The 15,363-nt window shown below is 25.3% G+C and overlaps 1 protein-coding gene across 1 annotated transcript in view; it reads right to left on the bottom strand.

The window, feature by feature from the left end:
* The window catches only part of LOC105844513 (uncharacterized), a 154,326-nt gene that overhangs the window by 23,882 nt on the left and 115,081 nt on the right, over positions 1-15,363 (bottom strand). Inside the window, exons 31-40 of the mRNA XM_065813630.1 lie at positions 14,933-15,292; positions 10,207-10,512; positions 9,947-10,111; positions 9,529-9,834; positions 7,561-7,710; positions 5,957-6,130; positions 4,812-4,982; positions 3,361-3,467; positions 2,242-2,306; positions 1,948-2,090 (exon numbers count right to left, since the gene is read on the bottom strand). Of these exons, the coding sequence (XP_065669702.1) occupies positions 1,948-2,090; positions 2,242-2,306; positions 3,361-3,467; positions 4,812-4,982; positions 5,957-6,130; positions 7,561-7,710; positions 9,529-9,834; positions 9,947-10,111; positions 10,207-10,512; positions 14,933-15,292 (1,947 nt within the window). The remainder of the gene's footprint in view (positions 1-1,947; positions 2,091-2,241; positions 2,307-3,360; positions 3,468-4,811; positions 4,983-5,956; positions 6,131-7,560; positions 7,711-9,528; positions 9,835-9,946; positions 10,112-10,206; positions 10,513-14,932; positions 15,293-15,363) is intronic.

The following is a 15,363-nucleotide window of genomic DNA, read 5'->3' as shown; positions in this document are numbered from 1 at the left end:
ACTCAAATGCACACAGGACTTTAAAGCATGTTAGTAAAAACTAGAAATTTACTTGAACCTCAAGATACATTGACTAAATGATAATAGAATTAATGCACCAATCAAAACAACTTGGTAAGTTAAAATGCACAGATTAAAACAATTTTGTGGAAAGGATACAAAAGTATTAAAACAAGTTTATTTTAAATTCAATGAAAGAAAATGTGCTTGTAAATTTACTTATCAAAGGGCAATTCCATTTGGAAACATCCAATTTTTTTTTATAAAATGCAACCCTAAGTATCAGGTTTTGTCAATTTTTACGCCACTAAAAGATTTTAATAGGTTTTGAATATTCCCAAAATTTTATCACCTAATTCCAAACGGTTTCAAAGATATGACTATTTAAACTCTGCCTTAAACCAATAAAAATCCATCATTTTAAAAAACGTTTTTGGTCTTTGTTTCTGTTCTGTGTGCAATGGGAAGCTAAAAATATGTACACTTTCATATTTTGAGGCAAGGAATCAAATAAAACAACTTAAAATATTTAAAAATTATAACACCTGTCTTTTTGACCCTTATCACAATTTTACTGGGGCAAGTTAAATTACAAAAATGACAATGTAGCTCGATTTTTTTTTTTTTAATTAAATGTTGTCTTAAATAGTTTAGTTAGAGTTCTTACAAAGAACTGGAGAGTGGTCTTTTCTTAAACAGAAAAAAAAAACATGGCAAATTTATTCAAATTTGTTACTTATAAAACGAAAGTTATGAAAAGTCAAAGGAAAAAAAAAGTCGTACTCTCAAATGCTTAATCCACAGAAGTTGATGATTAATAATTTTGGGAAAATTTTCCCACCCACCCTGAGCTTATTAAGACCCCTTCCCCTGTTTATTAAATTTTATTCAGGTAAAATTTAATAAACAGGGGGAAAAAAAGGACTCTGGTTTGAAAGTTACAAAAAGATTATTTCATAGTTTTAAGTATCTAGGAGCTCTAAAGATATAGAAAACTTTATGGACTATTAATAGGAAAAATTAAAACTTCTAGTTTTTGAACCCGGAGTTCTATGGTATAATGGCGGCAAGGACTCTAAACCTCTGGGTTTAAAAACAAAAAGTTTCAAGTCATTAAATCTTATTGATTTTTTATTTTTTTGCAGATCTTAAAAATTTAGTAAAGTATTAGAAAACATTAAATAAAAAGTCAGATTATTATTCTAATTAAATTTATCTACTTATGATGTGCATTTGACAATATTTTTTATTTCTGTTTAAGGAAAGACCACAACCCAATTCATTGTGATAACTTTAACTAAATTATTCATAATACTTTTACTAAAAATAACTTTTTAAAAAAAAATTGAGCCTATACCTCTTCATTTTCATAATTTAACTCATCCCCGGTAAAATTTTAATAAATTTTTAAAATTTATTAAAATTTTATAAAATTACCAAGAAAACAGAAAAAGCAAGTCAGCAACAAGTAAAGGATCACTTTGATATATAGTCAAAGCTGTTTCAGTTTTATTGCTGTCAAGTTACTCTCAAGTGCTTAACACAATGTTGGGTGGGAATGAAAGGATGGATGGGAATTTCTATCCAATTGTGAAAAATGGGGGAAGATGGGAAAGGATGGCGAGGAGGGAGGTGGGAGATGGGAAAGGATGGAGGGGAAAGGTTGTCTAAACAAGCAGGTGAGTGGGAATATTTTTTATTCCTATAAGTGAGTTTATGTTTTCTAATTTTTAAGACCTAAACCGGTCTCAAAATTTAGAAAATAATAACTGAAAAGTGCATTAAGCACTTAAGAGTAACACCTTTTTTTTCCTTTAATTTTTAATAACTCCAGTTTTATAAGTAACAAATTTGAATAAATTTTACATGTTTTTACAGTACTTCTATACTGTAAAAACATGTAAAATCCATATATGCTTAACATATATGGATGCAATAGTAACTTACCATCATTTGAAGAGTAGTACTGCTTACTCTCTATACTAATGTTGGTTATTTTTCCTGCTTGATTGATTCCATCAAGGAATTGAATCATTTGATCGTACAAATAATCAAATGTTAGTGTATAATATACAACAACACTTCCAGCTCTGCATAAAAAGTTTAAAAAATTTTAAAAGTTTAAAAAAAATTAAAAAAACAAAAATGTCAACAAAATCAGCAAAATCATTATTTCACATACTTTGCAAAGCTTGCTTATCATATATTATACTATTATGTGGCAAACATAAAAAAACTTACTTTAGACGGGTTACCTCAACGCTATTAAAACCATTTATACTATTGATATTGAAGTAATTGTTAATCTAAAACATTTTTATACAACTGTTTACAAATTTCAGGTAAAATTAATAACTTAGTATAATTTTTAAGAACAATTCTTCCATTAAACATGTGTGTATGCTTATATAATATATATGTAAATCTTAAAAAAAATTTGACTCCTTAATTGATTTCTTCACACACCTCAAATGTTTGAGGTGTTGTGAGTTTACATATAATTCATAGTTGAGATATTTTCAGATGTAATATGGATGGTTAAGCACCAAACCAATCTACACAACAATGTTAAAAAAAAAAAGTTTATATTAAAAAATGATTTATGTAATGTTTCTTTGCAAACGCCAATATACTTAAAAATTTTAAATGCACTGAACAGTAATTATTTTTAGTATGTTTAGTGTAGTGGCTTTTGTTGAAAACTTTTAAACTTTATGTCAAATTATCTTATTTTAACATATTTGTTATATGGGCTGGTTTGGCACTAAGTCATCCATGTCTTTTTAACCCTAGGGTGGAGAGTCAAAAAGCTAGTATTAGGGTAGTAAGGAGGGTGGAAAGTAAGTAAACTTTGACAATTTTTTTTTTAAACATAAAATGACAAAATAGTTTATACAAAAACTTATCAGTGGTATCTGATATAATTCTGTGGTGGGGTTTTCTTTGGATTTTGGCTTTTCCCCTTATGTTATAAATGCTCAGATTGAAAAGTTTTAAAATTTAAAATGACAGCTTTGCATTTAAATTTATTATAAACGGCATTTTGATATATATATATATGTATGTATGTATATATATATATATATATATATATATATATATATATATATATATATATATATATAATATTATTATTTTTACTATACTATTTTAGCTATGAAGATGCATTTCAAAACAATTTAAGTGTTAAAAGTAGAATCTTTGAAGTATTTCTTTTTTATGGCAATCATGAACACTAACATTACCTGTTGTCATGTGATGTTTGTATTCATGGTCATTAAAATATTGTATCAAATCTTAATTCAATATTTTTATAAGGCAATGAAAAATTTTAAAAGACTTTAATTAAAAAAATCTTACAGATTCTTTGAACCGTTGAGCAAATACGCGACTTTCATTTGAATTAATATCATACATCTTCCATACCCAAGTCTCCAGTGTTCTCTGTGTCAAATCCACTTGAATAGCTTTAGGTTATAAATTAATTTAATAATTTAAACTAAATTTTGTAATAAATTTAAGTTTATTACATCATAATTAATTAAATAAAAAATAAACAATGTACATATAATGAGGTAGTATTGTAGTCAAACAGATCTCACTTAACTGAGATTTACTTTTTTCTCTATGCAGGTCACCATGTTAATCAAGACTCAAGTATTGGAATCATAGGGTTAATAGTAGAGATGTCACGAAGATTCGATGGCTACTCGGTATTAAACCTATTTGTCAATTTTTTTACTATTCGGTATTCGGTTAAAATCTGGCATATATGATACTTAAAATTTAAGGTGGTAAGTTATGATAAGATATTTTCATTGTTTGATGATAGCAAAGGATTGTGAATTCCTTATAAATTATAAACTGTAAAGGTTTGTTGTCCAATTTAAACAAACATTTTCATGTAAAACTAATTTCACTTGCAATCTGACTTTTCTTTTCCACATCTTCAAATGTGTGCATATTTTTTGTTGAGATTGGTTTGATCATTTTTTTTACATTATTTTTTATCTTTCAAATTGGAGTTAAATTACCACCAGTGCCACTAAACACTGGTGATGGTTCATCAGTGTTAAGCAGCCTTTCGCTGAGAAGGTTTAACCTTTCACAGAATTGATCTATTTCAGAGCTTTTAAACTTTTTTGTTTTGCTCGCTGTGTTTCAACTAATCCTTTGAAATTAGTTTTTAAAAACATGCATCAATAAAAAAGGCTACTGAATAATTGACATGTAAATTAAAGTTAAACCATAAGTTAAATAAAGCTCAAGTTGTAGTATGGATATCATTTTTGTTAAGATAAGAGTTCGTTGTGCTATATCTATCAACAGCAACTTCTTAAATTACCTCAGAAGTGTAAGACACACCTGAGCTGGTTATTTTGGTAATCTTTTTGAATGGTTTGAAGAGTTACTTTTAAACATAACTATAGTTAGAACAATTTGATATAACAGTCAATAAACAATGCACATGTGACCTGACTAAGTCACAAATAAAACAAAAACGCATTCAGTGTAGTTAACGTATCCACTTCAATGAAGCAGGTCGAAACCTTCAAAATTAAGTGTCACCACATATTCAGCTGCCAAATATTTGATGCTTCGGCCAAGCGCCAAGCTGAATATTTGGTATTTTGCAAAATCACTATTCGTGACATCTCTAGTTTATACAGGGTTGAAAAATAAATTTAAAATATTATAAAACAAGTAGTGTTTCTAAAATATAGCAATGCATTGTATATAAAACTTAAGATAGTTAAAATCATAAATAAAAAATATGACTTTATTTTTATACACAAAGTTTATGTACATACATGTGCAGTTTTGAAGGTAACATGGCATTATCATTATATCGCTGCCATTGCAATCTTTACCCCTCAGCGCAGGTACAGGATTGTTGCAGTAACGCCTACTTATGGTTACTCCTTCTCCACATGGTCTACTGCATATTGACCAATCAGTCCAATTTGAGTAACCACCATCAACTAGACCGAAAAAAAATTCTATTGAATATTTATTGTAGTTTTATTGTATTATACATACATATACATTCATATACATACATATATATATATATATATATATGTATATATACATATATATACATATATATATATACATATATATATATATATATACATATATATATATATATATATATATATATATATATATATATATATATATATATATATATTTATATATATGTATATATCTATATATGTATATATATATATATATATATATACATATATATATATATATATATATATATATGTATGTATGTATATATATAAATATATATATATATATATATATATATGTGTATATATATATATATATATATATATATATATATATATATATATATATATATATATATATATATATATATATATATATATATATATTAGTAGAAAATCACTTATCAAACTTATTTTATTTTACAGTGTTTCATCAGAAATCAGAAATCTTAACTGATAAAATAAGTTTGATAAGTGAGTTTCTACTAATTTATTATTGCTCTGTATTATTAAGAATGTTGAGCACTCTATTTTAATTATAAATTTAAAACTATTTGTGTGTTTTCATATATATATATATATATATATATAAATAAATATACATGTATATATATATATATATATATATATATATATATATATATATATATATATATATATATATACACATATATATATATATATATATATATATATATATATATATATATATATATATATATATATATATATATATATATATATGCAAACAGATTTACAAAACTACATACAAATTGAATGAAATCAATATAAACTGATATGAAACAACTCACATCAGTTTATATCAATTTCATTACAATATATGTAGTTTTTGATTTCACTTAAATTCTAAATAAGAGAATACTTGTCAAATTTTACCCATTATTTAGAAGAAGAACTAATAAAGCTAATCATACCTGGGCAAGGAAATGCATTGCATTCTGGTTTTTCATCTTTATGAATTCCTTGACATGGTGTACCACTTCCAACTGTGGATGGATTGTTACAATCTCTAGTTCGAATTTGATAGCCATATCCACAAGTGGTATTGCATTCAGAATAGTTTCCCCAACTTCCCCATTCTCCATCAACTAATTGCAAAAGAACAAACTAATTTAGAATTTTTCTTGACTTGATTAATTAATTTCTTTTCTTTTTAAAAAATTTAATGTAAGAAAAATATATTTATTCAACATTGTATAAATAATCTTGTAAAAAAATTTACAAATAATCAATAAACATATATTACAAATAGTTAATAAATATATAAATTTTTTAATAACTAAAAATCAAAATAAAATAAAATTTAATACACTTTCAATTAAAACTAATTATTTTCTTCAAAAAATCATAAAAATTTAAAATCACTATTGTTAAAAAGCTTTTAGCTTATATCTTTACAATTAACATGTCACTAACAGGTTTACCTGAATGTTACTTACTAACAGGTTTACTTGTATGGTACTTACTAACAGGTTTACTTGTATGGTACTTACTAACAGGTTTACTTGTATGTTACTTACTAACAGGTTTACTTGTTACTTTTTTTAATAGTTTTACCAAAGACAAATTTGATCCAAGTGATACATGTAACTTTGAAGTAATGAATAGAAAAAAAAGTTCTTGTTGAATCGTTTAAATCTTAAAATTTACATTTACAATTCTTAAAAGTTACATGGTGGAATGAAACTGTTGGTGTTAAGGGGCTGATTTAGCTTTAATGAATCAAGTGTCTATAACATTTATACAAGCCAAATCAATAGATAAATCTATATAAAGAGATCTGTATGCTAGAGATCTGTATGGTTTCATCAACGTTTGTGCTAATTAATTGGGCAAACCTTAGCAATTTCAAGTGTCTATAATATTTATACAAGCCAAATCAATAGATAAATCTATATAAAGAGATCTGTATGCTAGAGATCTGTATGGTTCCATCAACGTTTGTGCTAATTAATTGGGCAAACCTTAGCAATTTCAACAAGGTACAAAAAAAGAATGTAAGGGATTTATTAAATAACAGTACTGATGTTTACTTTTTTGCACTAATTTTGATATATATCTTTATATTAACAACTTTTTTTCTTATGTGTGATAACATTTTATATACAAATTGCTTTAAAATGAAACCCAAAATGCAACAACTACTTTTTTTGTAAATAAGTAAAAAAAAAAAAAAAAATTCAACTAAGAATATTGATTTATATATTTACATTATCTTAATGCTCTACTTTATATATATATATATATATATATATATATATATATATATATATATATATATATATATATATATATAATATATATATATATATATATATATATATATATATATGTATACATATGTATATATATATATATATATATATATATATATATATATATATATATATATATATATATATATATTAGAGAAAAATTATTATTTGTATATTTAATTTATAAATTTAATGTTAATAAAATTTTTCAAAGTGTAATTGAAATATGTATCATATGAATTGGAATGCATTAAAAATATTACCTGGACATAATGGAACATCACACACACGGGTTTCTTTAGAGTTTCCAGTACAAGTTCCAAGACAATTCCTCTTTCTAACTTGTACGCTAGTGTTTCCACAGGTCTCTGAGCAAAAACTCCAATGAGCCCATTTTGTAAACCCAAAATCAACTAAAAAGATTAAAAATTTATTTTACACTTATGTAATTCAATGATCACCAATTATTTTAATGATAAAAGAATTTTAAATTTGTTATAATTAAAATTTTTAAACTTAATGTAATTAAAAGAATTAAATAAATTATTAAACTTTATATAACATTTTGAATATTTAAATAAATATATTTAACATTTTCAAACAAAATTTTTCTTAAACATTTTTTTATTTTTAGGCACACAAATAATCAAAAGACAACTAAATACTAAGTAGAACAATAGAAGAGTAAAGAAAAATCTTTCAATTTAATTATTGAATTATTAGTAACAAACACATAAACCAATAATAACAAATATGTAATAAATAGTTATCAGGGGCAAGTAAAGGTTTGTTAGGGGCATTGACCAACATCTTTTATCCATTAAACTAGAAAAATCATAGAAACTTCACAGGAGTGAAGAAAAACAGACAAATCAACGTTAATAATTTTAATTTGTTCCTTATAATTATAATAAAAACTACAAATGATTTTCTGCCTGGTGAAACTTATTACTTCTAAAAACAAATAGATGAACTTTTAAAATTAAGTGATGAAAACAACTTTCACTAAAAATTTTGGCTCAGTTATTTAACCTTTGAAAATGGATTTGGTTTGTGTTGCAACACAACGTTGTGTTTTATTTGGATTTAAATATTCTTCAGAATCTTATATATGTAAAAACTTGTTATCCTAGTCTGTATTAGAAATATTGTCATTTAATGATTAGATTTATAGATAATTCATTATTTTATCTTTTCCTAAAAATTATCTTGAAAAATCATTTTCTATTGTCAAGGTAAGGGCTTCAATAAGTCGAGTTTCAAGAATTTTAAATTTAAAAAAAAAAGGCTTTACTTCTTATAAATTTATATTTTATATTTTTATATTTTTGAATTGGCAAATTTAAACACGCCCACTTTTTATTGTCTTGCTTTTTTTTTTGTTTCTTTTTTTATTACTTTAGGTTTAGCATTGTCAGTCTAAATTATGACTATATACTGTTATATAACTGTATCTTTATATCAAAAACATGAAAGGTTATACGAATGTGTCTTTTATTTCACAAACTGGAAGTGTTATATGACTGTATCTTTTATGTTACAAATTGGAAGGGTTGTATGACTGTATCTTTTATATCATAAACTGGAATGGTTAATGACTGTATCTTTTATATCACAAACTGGAAGGGTTATATAACTGTATCTTTTATATCACATACCAGAAAGTTTATGTATTGTACCATTTATATCTTAATTGAGAGAATTACACATTTTATACAAACTTAAACAGCTAGTTTTTATGTAACTTTTTTTTCATTTCTTTAGTTCTTCATTGATGTTCTTTGGCATTATTTAAGTGTTACTTTATTGATGTTCTATGTGATTATTTAAATTTTTTCCTGAAAAATGTACCTCCTATGCTAAAAATGTCATAAAACGTCTCATAAGCGTCTGTTGCATTTCATTACAAAAAGCTTTATGGTGGTGATTTCATAATGTAAAATAAATTAAAAACCATTTTGTCAAAGAATTAAACAACAACTGATTTATTAGAAATTGTTAAATGGTATGACTTTTGATTTTTTGAATCCTGTATGTATCTCCCTTCCTTATTTTTTTCTTCTGGAGTCATTACCATTTCTTGACTAACTTTTTGAAAAGGTTTATTCTGCTCTTGAATAATAAACACAAACATTAAACTCATTCCATGTTCATTAGATTAATTATTAAAATTAATCTAATGAACATGGAATTTAAGCACATCCATTGAGATTAAACATACAAAGTATTACCTGGACTGATACAATTGCATAACCTGTGCATGTTTGGTTGATTAAAAGTACTTTTACTCTCACAAGGAACTTCATCTGGAATGTTAACGTAACCTAGACAATCACCTGTACTGTTGTCAAAACTAGGATCTAAATCAGAGCTGTAGACTTTGTTAGCCAAACTAATTTTACATTTAATTGGCATAACTGCATCCAGAAAAAGAGATGTATCATTATATGGCTTTAAATAAAAAGGTGAACATAAGTAATTGTTCCGAACACATACAGCTGTACAATTTGTTTGACCTTCACTTCCCAAAACAAAACCTTAACATAAACATAAAATTAATTAAGAGTGCACTTTAGTAAAATAATTTTTAATTATAATTTTACTTCAAATAAAATATATAAACATCTCTATAGTTATAATTTTTTTTACCTGAGCATTTTGCAAGTTGACAAGTTGTGAAATCTAAGTTACTCCCAAAGCAGTCATTACCTCCCTCAGTATGTGGTGTGCAAATTCGTGTCCTCATCTTTTGACCTTGATCACATGTCTTACTACATGCCCCCCACATTGACCACTCTAACCAATTTCCGTCAGCTAAAATTAAATGTTAATAATAAAAAAGTTAGTCATGATAATTAGTAATATATTAATCATGATAATTAGTAGTTAGCCAAAATACAAGCACGTACTGAATCCCATAGCACTTGCAAGAATATAGATCTTATTTCCACATCCTGCTTTGTTACATGCAGCAACACTAATATTGTGAGTGCTTCCACGATCTAGATTAGTTAAATTAAACTCAAAGACTAAAAGATTTGTGTGGTTGAAGCATACTTCTTTTTCAATGATGTTATTGTCTAATATCTGACTACGACAAATTGCATACTGAAATACTATTCCATTACTCTTTTCAATAGGAACACTGCTCCAATTAACTTTTATGATACTTACATTGTCACTTGAATATGATATTAAACTTGGTGCCTCTGAATCTAAATAAAATTTATAATAAGTAAAATAAAAAATACAAGAATTGGCTCAAAAATTTTTTCTAACTGACTTCACAAATTGTATAACTTGTATTCTAAATATAAATCCCTAGATACACAATGCTTTATTTGTTTACATAACTTATTACTTTAGATAATAGACTTTCAAATTATATTACATACAATTACAAAACTTATTACTTTAGATAATAGATTAATTCGATAAATTTTAAAATTGCCTCATGATTTAAACGTTAGTTTTTTTTTATTAGAATTTTTGAATTGATTATTTGAAAACTTATTTATTTTAATACACCTATCTAACTTAAAGTTCTACTATTTTTATGAAACGAGAACTGAATTTTCATTCTGGTGGTAAAAGCCTGAATATTCAATAAAAAGGTATTTGACTTTTTTGACTTATATAGTATTTATATGTTTATTAATTCAACACAATAAGAAAAGGTAAGTTCGCAGTTATAGATTGTTCAAATAGCCATTATAAACTTTTTAAATGGAAAAAACAAGAATGTATTGTTCATGAAAGTTTGTAAAAAGAACAATGTGGTTGCAACCACCCTTTCAATCTTTACTGTTTTCCAAATTCTTAAAAAAATTCTAGAGAAAGAGAAAAGTGGGAAGAAAAGAAAAAATGAAATCCATGTGACAGTAACTGTGTATGTTCTATTCATTTTGTAGATGGAACACCATCCATTGCCAATCCAGATCCTACTTTACATATAGGATAAAATTTTACTGAAATAAATCGTACTGAAGCTTAGAAAAAGTTTATATAAATCTTATCTAAAATCAAACTTTTAAGTTTTGAAAAGTATTAGTTAGCACAGATAATAATGAATTACTTATACCAAGATAATACCATTAATATATATAATATTAATAATGATAATACAATTTAGTTATAACTAACAAGCTGCAAATGTTCATATGCTAGCCAGTCATAATATGGAAATGTGCATACTAAGTCAAGTATGTGCGATGGATGTAATACAAAATACTTTGATTGATCCTTTTGTTAAAAAAATAAACTACTTGAATATATCCTTGAAGCAAATTAATCAATAAAAAAGTTGATCAAACTAAAATATTGTTGGTTTTTTCATGCAAAAAAATAAAAACAAAAAAAAATGAACTTTTATACAGGGACCTTCTTAACAGATTTATTTAATGCCATTTTCTTAGTTATTATACCTTTTCTTCAGAAGTTTAGATACTGGGGAGGACCTAAATATGTTCATTTTTAGCAAATTTCATTTACATAAATATATTCTCTATTTAAATTGTGAAGAATTTTTTTAAACACTTATACGCCTTCACCTTTTTATTGAATAAAAATAAATTCCTAATAAAAACATGGCAGAGCAATTCAGAATTTCTTTTCCTACTTTTTCTAAAACACTTACCACATGAGTTAAATTTTTAGGCAGTGTGTTAGGTAGTTGGGTCATATTGTATGGCTTTCCGTTAATCAATCAAAAAAAATATGCTTAGAGCATTAGAAATGCAGAATGTTATTTAATTTTGCTGAACTTTTTATTGAACAACTAAAATCTCACCTAGCACAAGCATCAACTTTTTTGATTACAAATAACATTTTTAATCTTCTTGTTTGTTATGGTGTATGATGTTCTGATAAATTTATAACATAAGAGTTTTTATGACTTGTTAGTGCATGTTGATGAAGTCATGGCAAGTCATGGATTTCAAATCCCAGAAAGAAATTTTGTTAAGTTTTTGTAACATGGTCATTAGGTGCTTATCTTAAATGTCAGATGACAGCATTTGAATGTAAAATAAAAAAATAGCTAACTTAAAAATACATATTGAAAGCAAAATTAACAGAATAAAAACCTATAGAATTTTAAAGAATGTTTTTCATTTAACAATGTTTTGCGATATTGTGAGAGTGTGTGCTGCACTATGTAACTTAAAAACTGTTCTTGCCAATAATGCAAGAGATAAAATATAAAAACTTAAATAATTTAAATATTTATTTAAGTTTTTATATTTTATCTCTTGCATTATTGGCAAGAACAGTTAAAAAACTTAAATAATTTAAATAATTTAAAATAAATAATTTTTTGATAAAAAAAAAAAGTATCATTTTATATGGGCTGTTTTTTTTTCCCTATTAAATTTAAATGTCATAATGATATTTATTGGCTCTACAATGGCATTTAAATGCCATTATGGAATAGTTAAAGCAATTTTTCACAACTGGATACCCTTTCTGACGTATAAGTAGGTTGTACTGGACTACATGTGTCCAGTACTAGATTGACCTGACCTAGCTGCTGAATGGTATTAAGTTCCTAAATTTTGTTTACATATAGTTACTTTGGAGTAAAAAAAGTTTTCAATTTAAGTTTGTATTATTAATACAATAATCTAAGATTCCAAAAATAAGAGGAGACATTCATAATAAATGGAATTGGAAAGTAATAAAGGATGAGGGGTATTAATACGCGATGTAATACTTAATATACAACTAATGGACTTAAGACTCAACTTCAAACTAAAAAAGAATTAAATACAAAGAATTTATAAGATGATGAAAATTAAGTCAATTTTTATTGAATAAATTCTTGATCCTGTAATGCCCACAAATTTTTTAAAAATATGTAAATAACTTTTCAAACAGCGTGAAACCTAACAATTCGGTAATATTTAACTAGCCTATGACAAAAAAAAAAAGGGTATTTCCCACTCAATTGAGGAAGTAGTTATTTTGACATAATTATCACTTCTAAACATGATAGGTTTTTTATCTTGAATGCCATGTTATAAAAATACTTAGCCAAAAGATTTAATCACTTTTAAGTGATAATAATTTTGTTATAATGTTTTATTTTATAAATAAATAAGACTTTCTTTGGTTGGGGTGATTGTCTTCTTGCTGACAAAGTAATTTTTCTGTATTATAAAAATTAGTTATTACCCCTCCCCTCATCATTCATTAAAATGAAGTAATAACTTTTAAAATCCACAAAGATTTTTTTCTATTAGATCATATTTCATTAGTAATTTTATAACAATAAAAAGTTCCAGGAATGTAATAATATTTTTTTCTTATCAAATAAAAAATAAAGCCCCACATTACAGTTTTAAAATTGTTCTCAAATAATAGTTTTAATAATACTTTATAAATATATACTTGATTGGATCCTATTTCTTATTGTCAAATTTAATATTTTTATTTATATGTATAATATGCATGATTCTTGTTTTAACATCATTTTTAATCAAGTATGGAAGTTTTACGCTTAAATCAAGTGGATCAACTTATAGAAAATGGGCATTTTAGTTCAAGATATGCAGGTGGACAACACAAACAAGTAACAATACTATCAAAACAATCAATGAAGGGAATTTCTCTATCTAAAAATAATCCACAATGCAATGCTACCCCTTTATGACTGATTTTTAAAATTTCATAAAAACATTTTTTCCATTTCTCTGCTATACCTTATTGCAGGCATGTTTGGATTAACAAGATTTAATTAATAACTATTTAATAAATGTGATTTGCAGTTTGTATGTGGAAAAAATACTTTGATATATTAAAAAATAAAAAACATAGACATCATATATAAAAACTAAATGTGATTGAAATAAATGATCAAGTCTGTAGGTTATGGCATATATTATAAAGACTCTGAAATAAAGAGTAAAATGGAAAAGGCAAGCTTCAAATAAAACAACAAGTTTAGTTTTTGTTGATATACATTTATTATTTAGTTTTAATAAAAAAAAAAAAAAGCTCAAAAATATTTTTTTCAACATTTTCTTTAGTATGAATACAACATTTGTTGGGAGTTGGTAGTCCCTTAAGAACTTATATAATTTTTTATTTTGATTCTCCTTCCCAAGGCTGTGGGGGGCCTAAAGTCAAGAAACCTACGAATGTTTTAAAATTTTTGAACCTCTTTATTTAACTCCTTAACCCTGAAGTATAGTCAAAATTAGTATTTACACCATCTGGTTGGTACCATGGCCATAATTGTAAAGTGCTTTTTTCATAGACAAAAGATAAGGAGTTTGGGGTTTACTTGTTTATTCGGGTTTCATTTCTTCACCACAACCTTGATTGTCAAGGCTCCATTTTTGAAATATGGATGTAGACTGTTTGAAATAATTTTGAGATTTTTTAAAAACAATTTTGATTTTTTTGAGATGTAGATGTAGATTGTTTAAAATAATTTTGAGATTATAATACTTGGTACCATCATCTCAAAATTATTTTAATTTTGAGATTATAGTATTAATTTTGCTGTTATAGCAATAACAGCAAAATTAATACAATATAAAATAAACAAATAAAAATTAATTAATATGAAAACAAAAAATATACCTTAACAACAGAAATAGAGTAATTTACAAAATAATATATTAAAATACTCACAATATTCTTCTGTAATAATTTGATAAGCATCACTCCAAGGACCATAACCAATTGAGTTAAAATATTGTAGCTCTACATTATACACAAATGATGGAAGCAAATATTCAAACAAAATATTTACTGAACCACTGTACAAATCAATGGGAGTAAAAAAAAAATCAAATTCTTCAGAATATGGTAAAGATTGATGCTGCAGTATTGATGTTTCAAAAGTTGAATTTGCAAAAGAAATGTTTCTTATGGTTGCTTTAATACCTAAAACTACACCATTCATCTTATAACGATCAGGAGGCAGTATTGTAAAACGTCCAGTAAAAGATGTCATATCAATGTTACTTGGCATTGGAACAGCATCAGGCTCTTAAATATATATTTAAAAAAATACAAAAATAGTAAATAAGAAATTATAAAGAAGTAAACTACATATATTT

Source organism: Hydra vulgaris, chromosome 12 (assembly GCF_038396675.1).
Source record: "Hydra vulgaris chromosome 12, alternate assembly HydraT2T_AEP".
Lineage (NCBI taxonomy): Eukaryota > Metazoa > Cnidaria > Hydrozoa > Anthoathecata > Hydridae > Hydra > Hydra vulgaris.
Note: the sequence above shows the minus strand (reverse complement) of the source record. Positions and strands in the feature narration are given on the sequence as shown.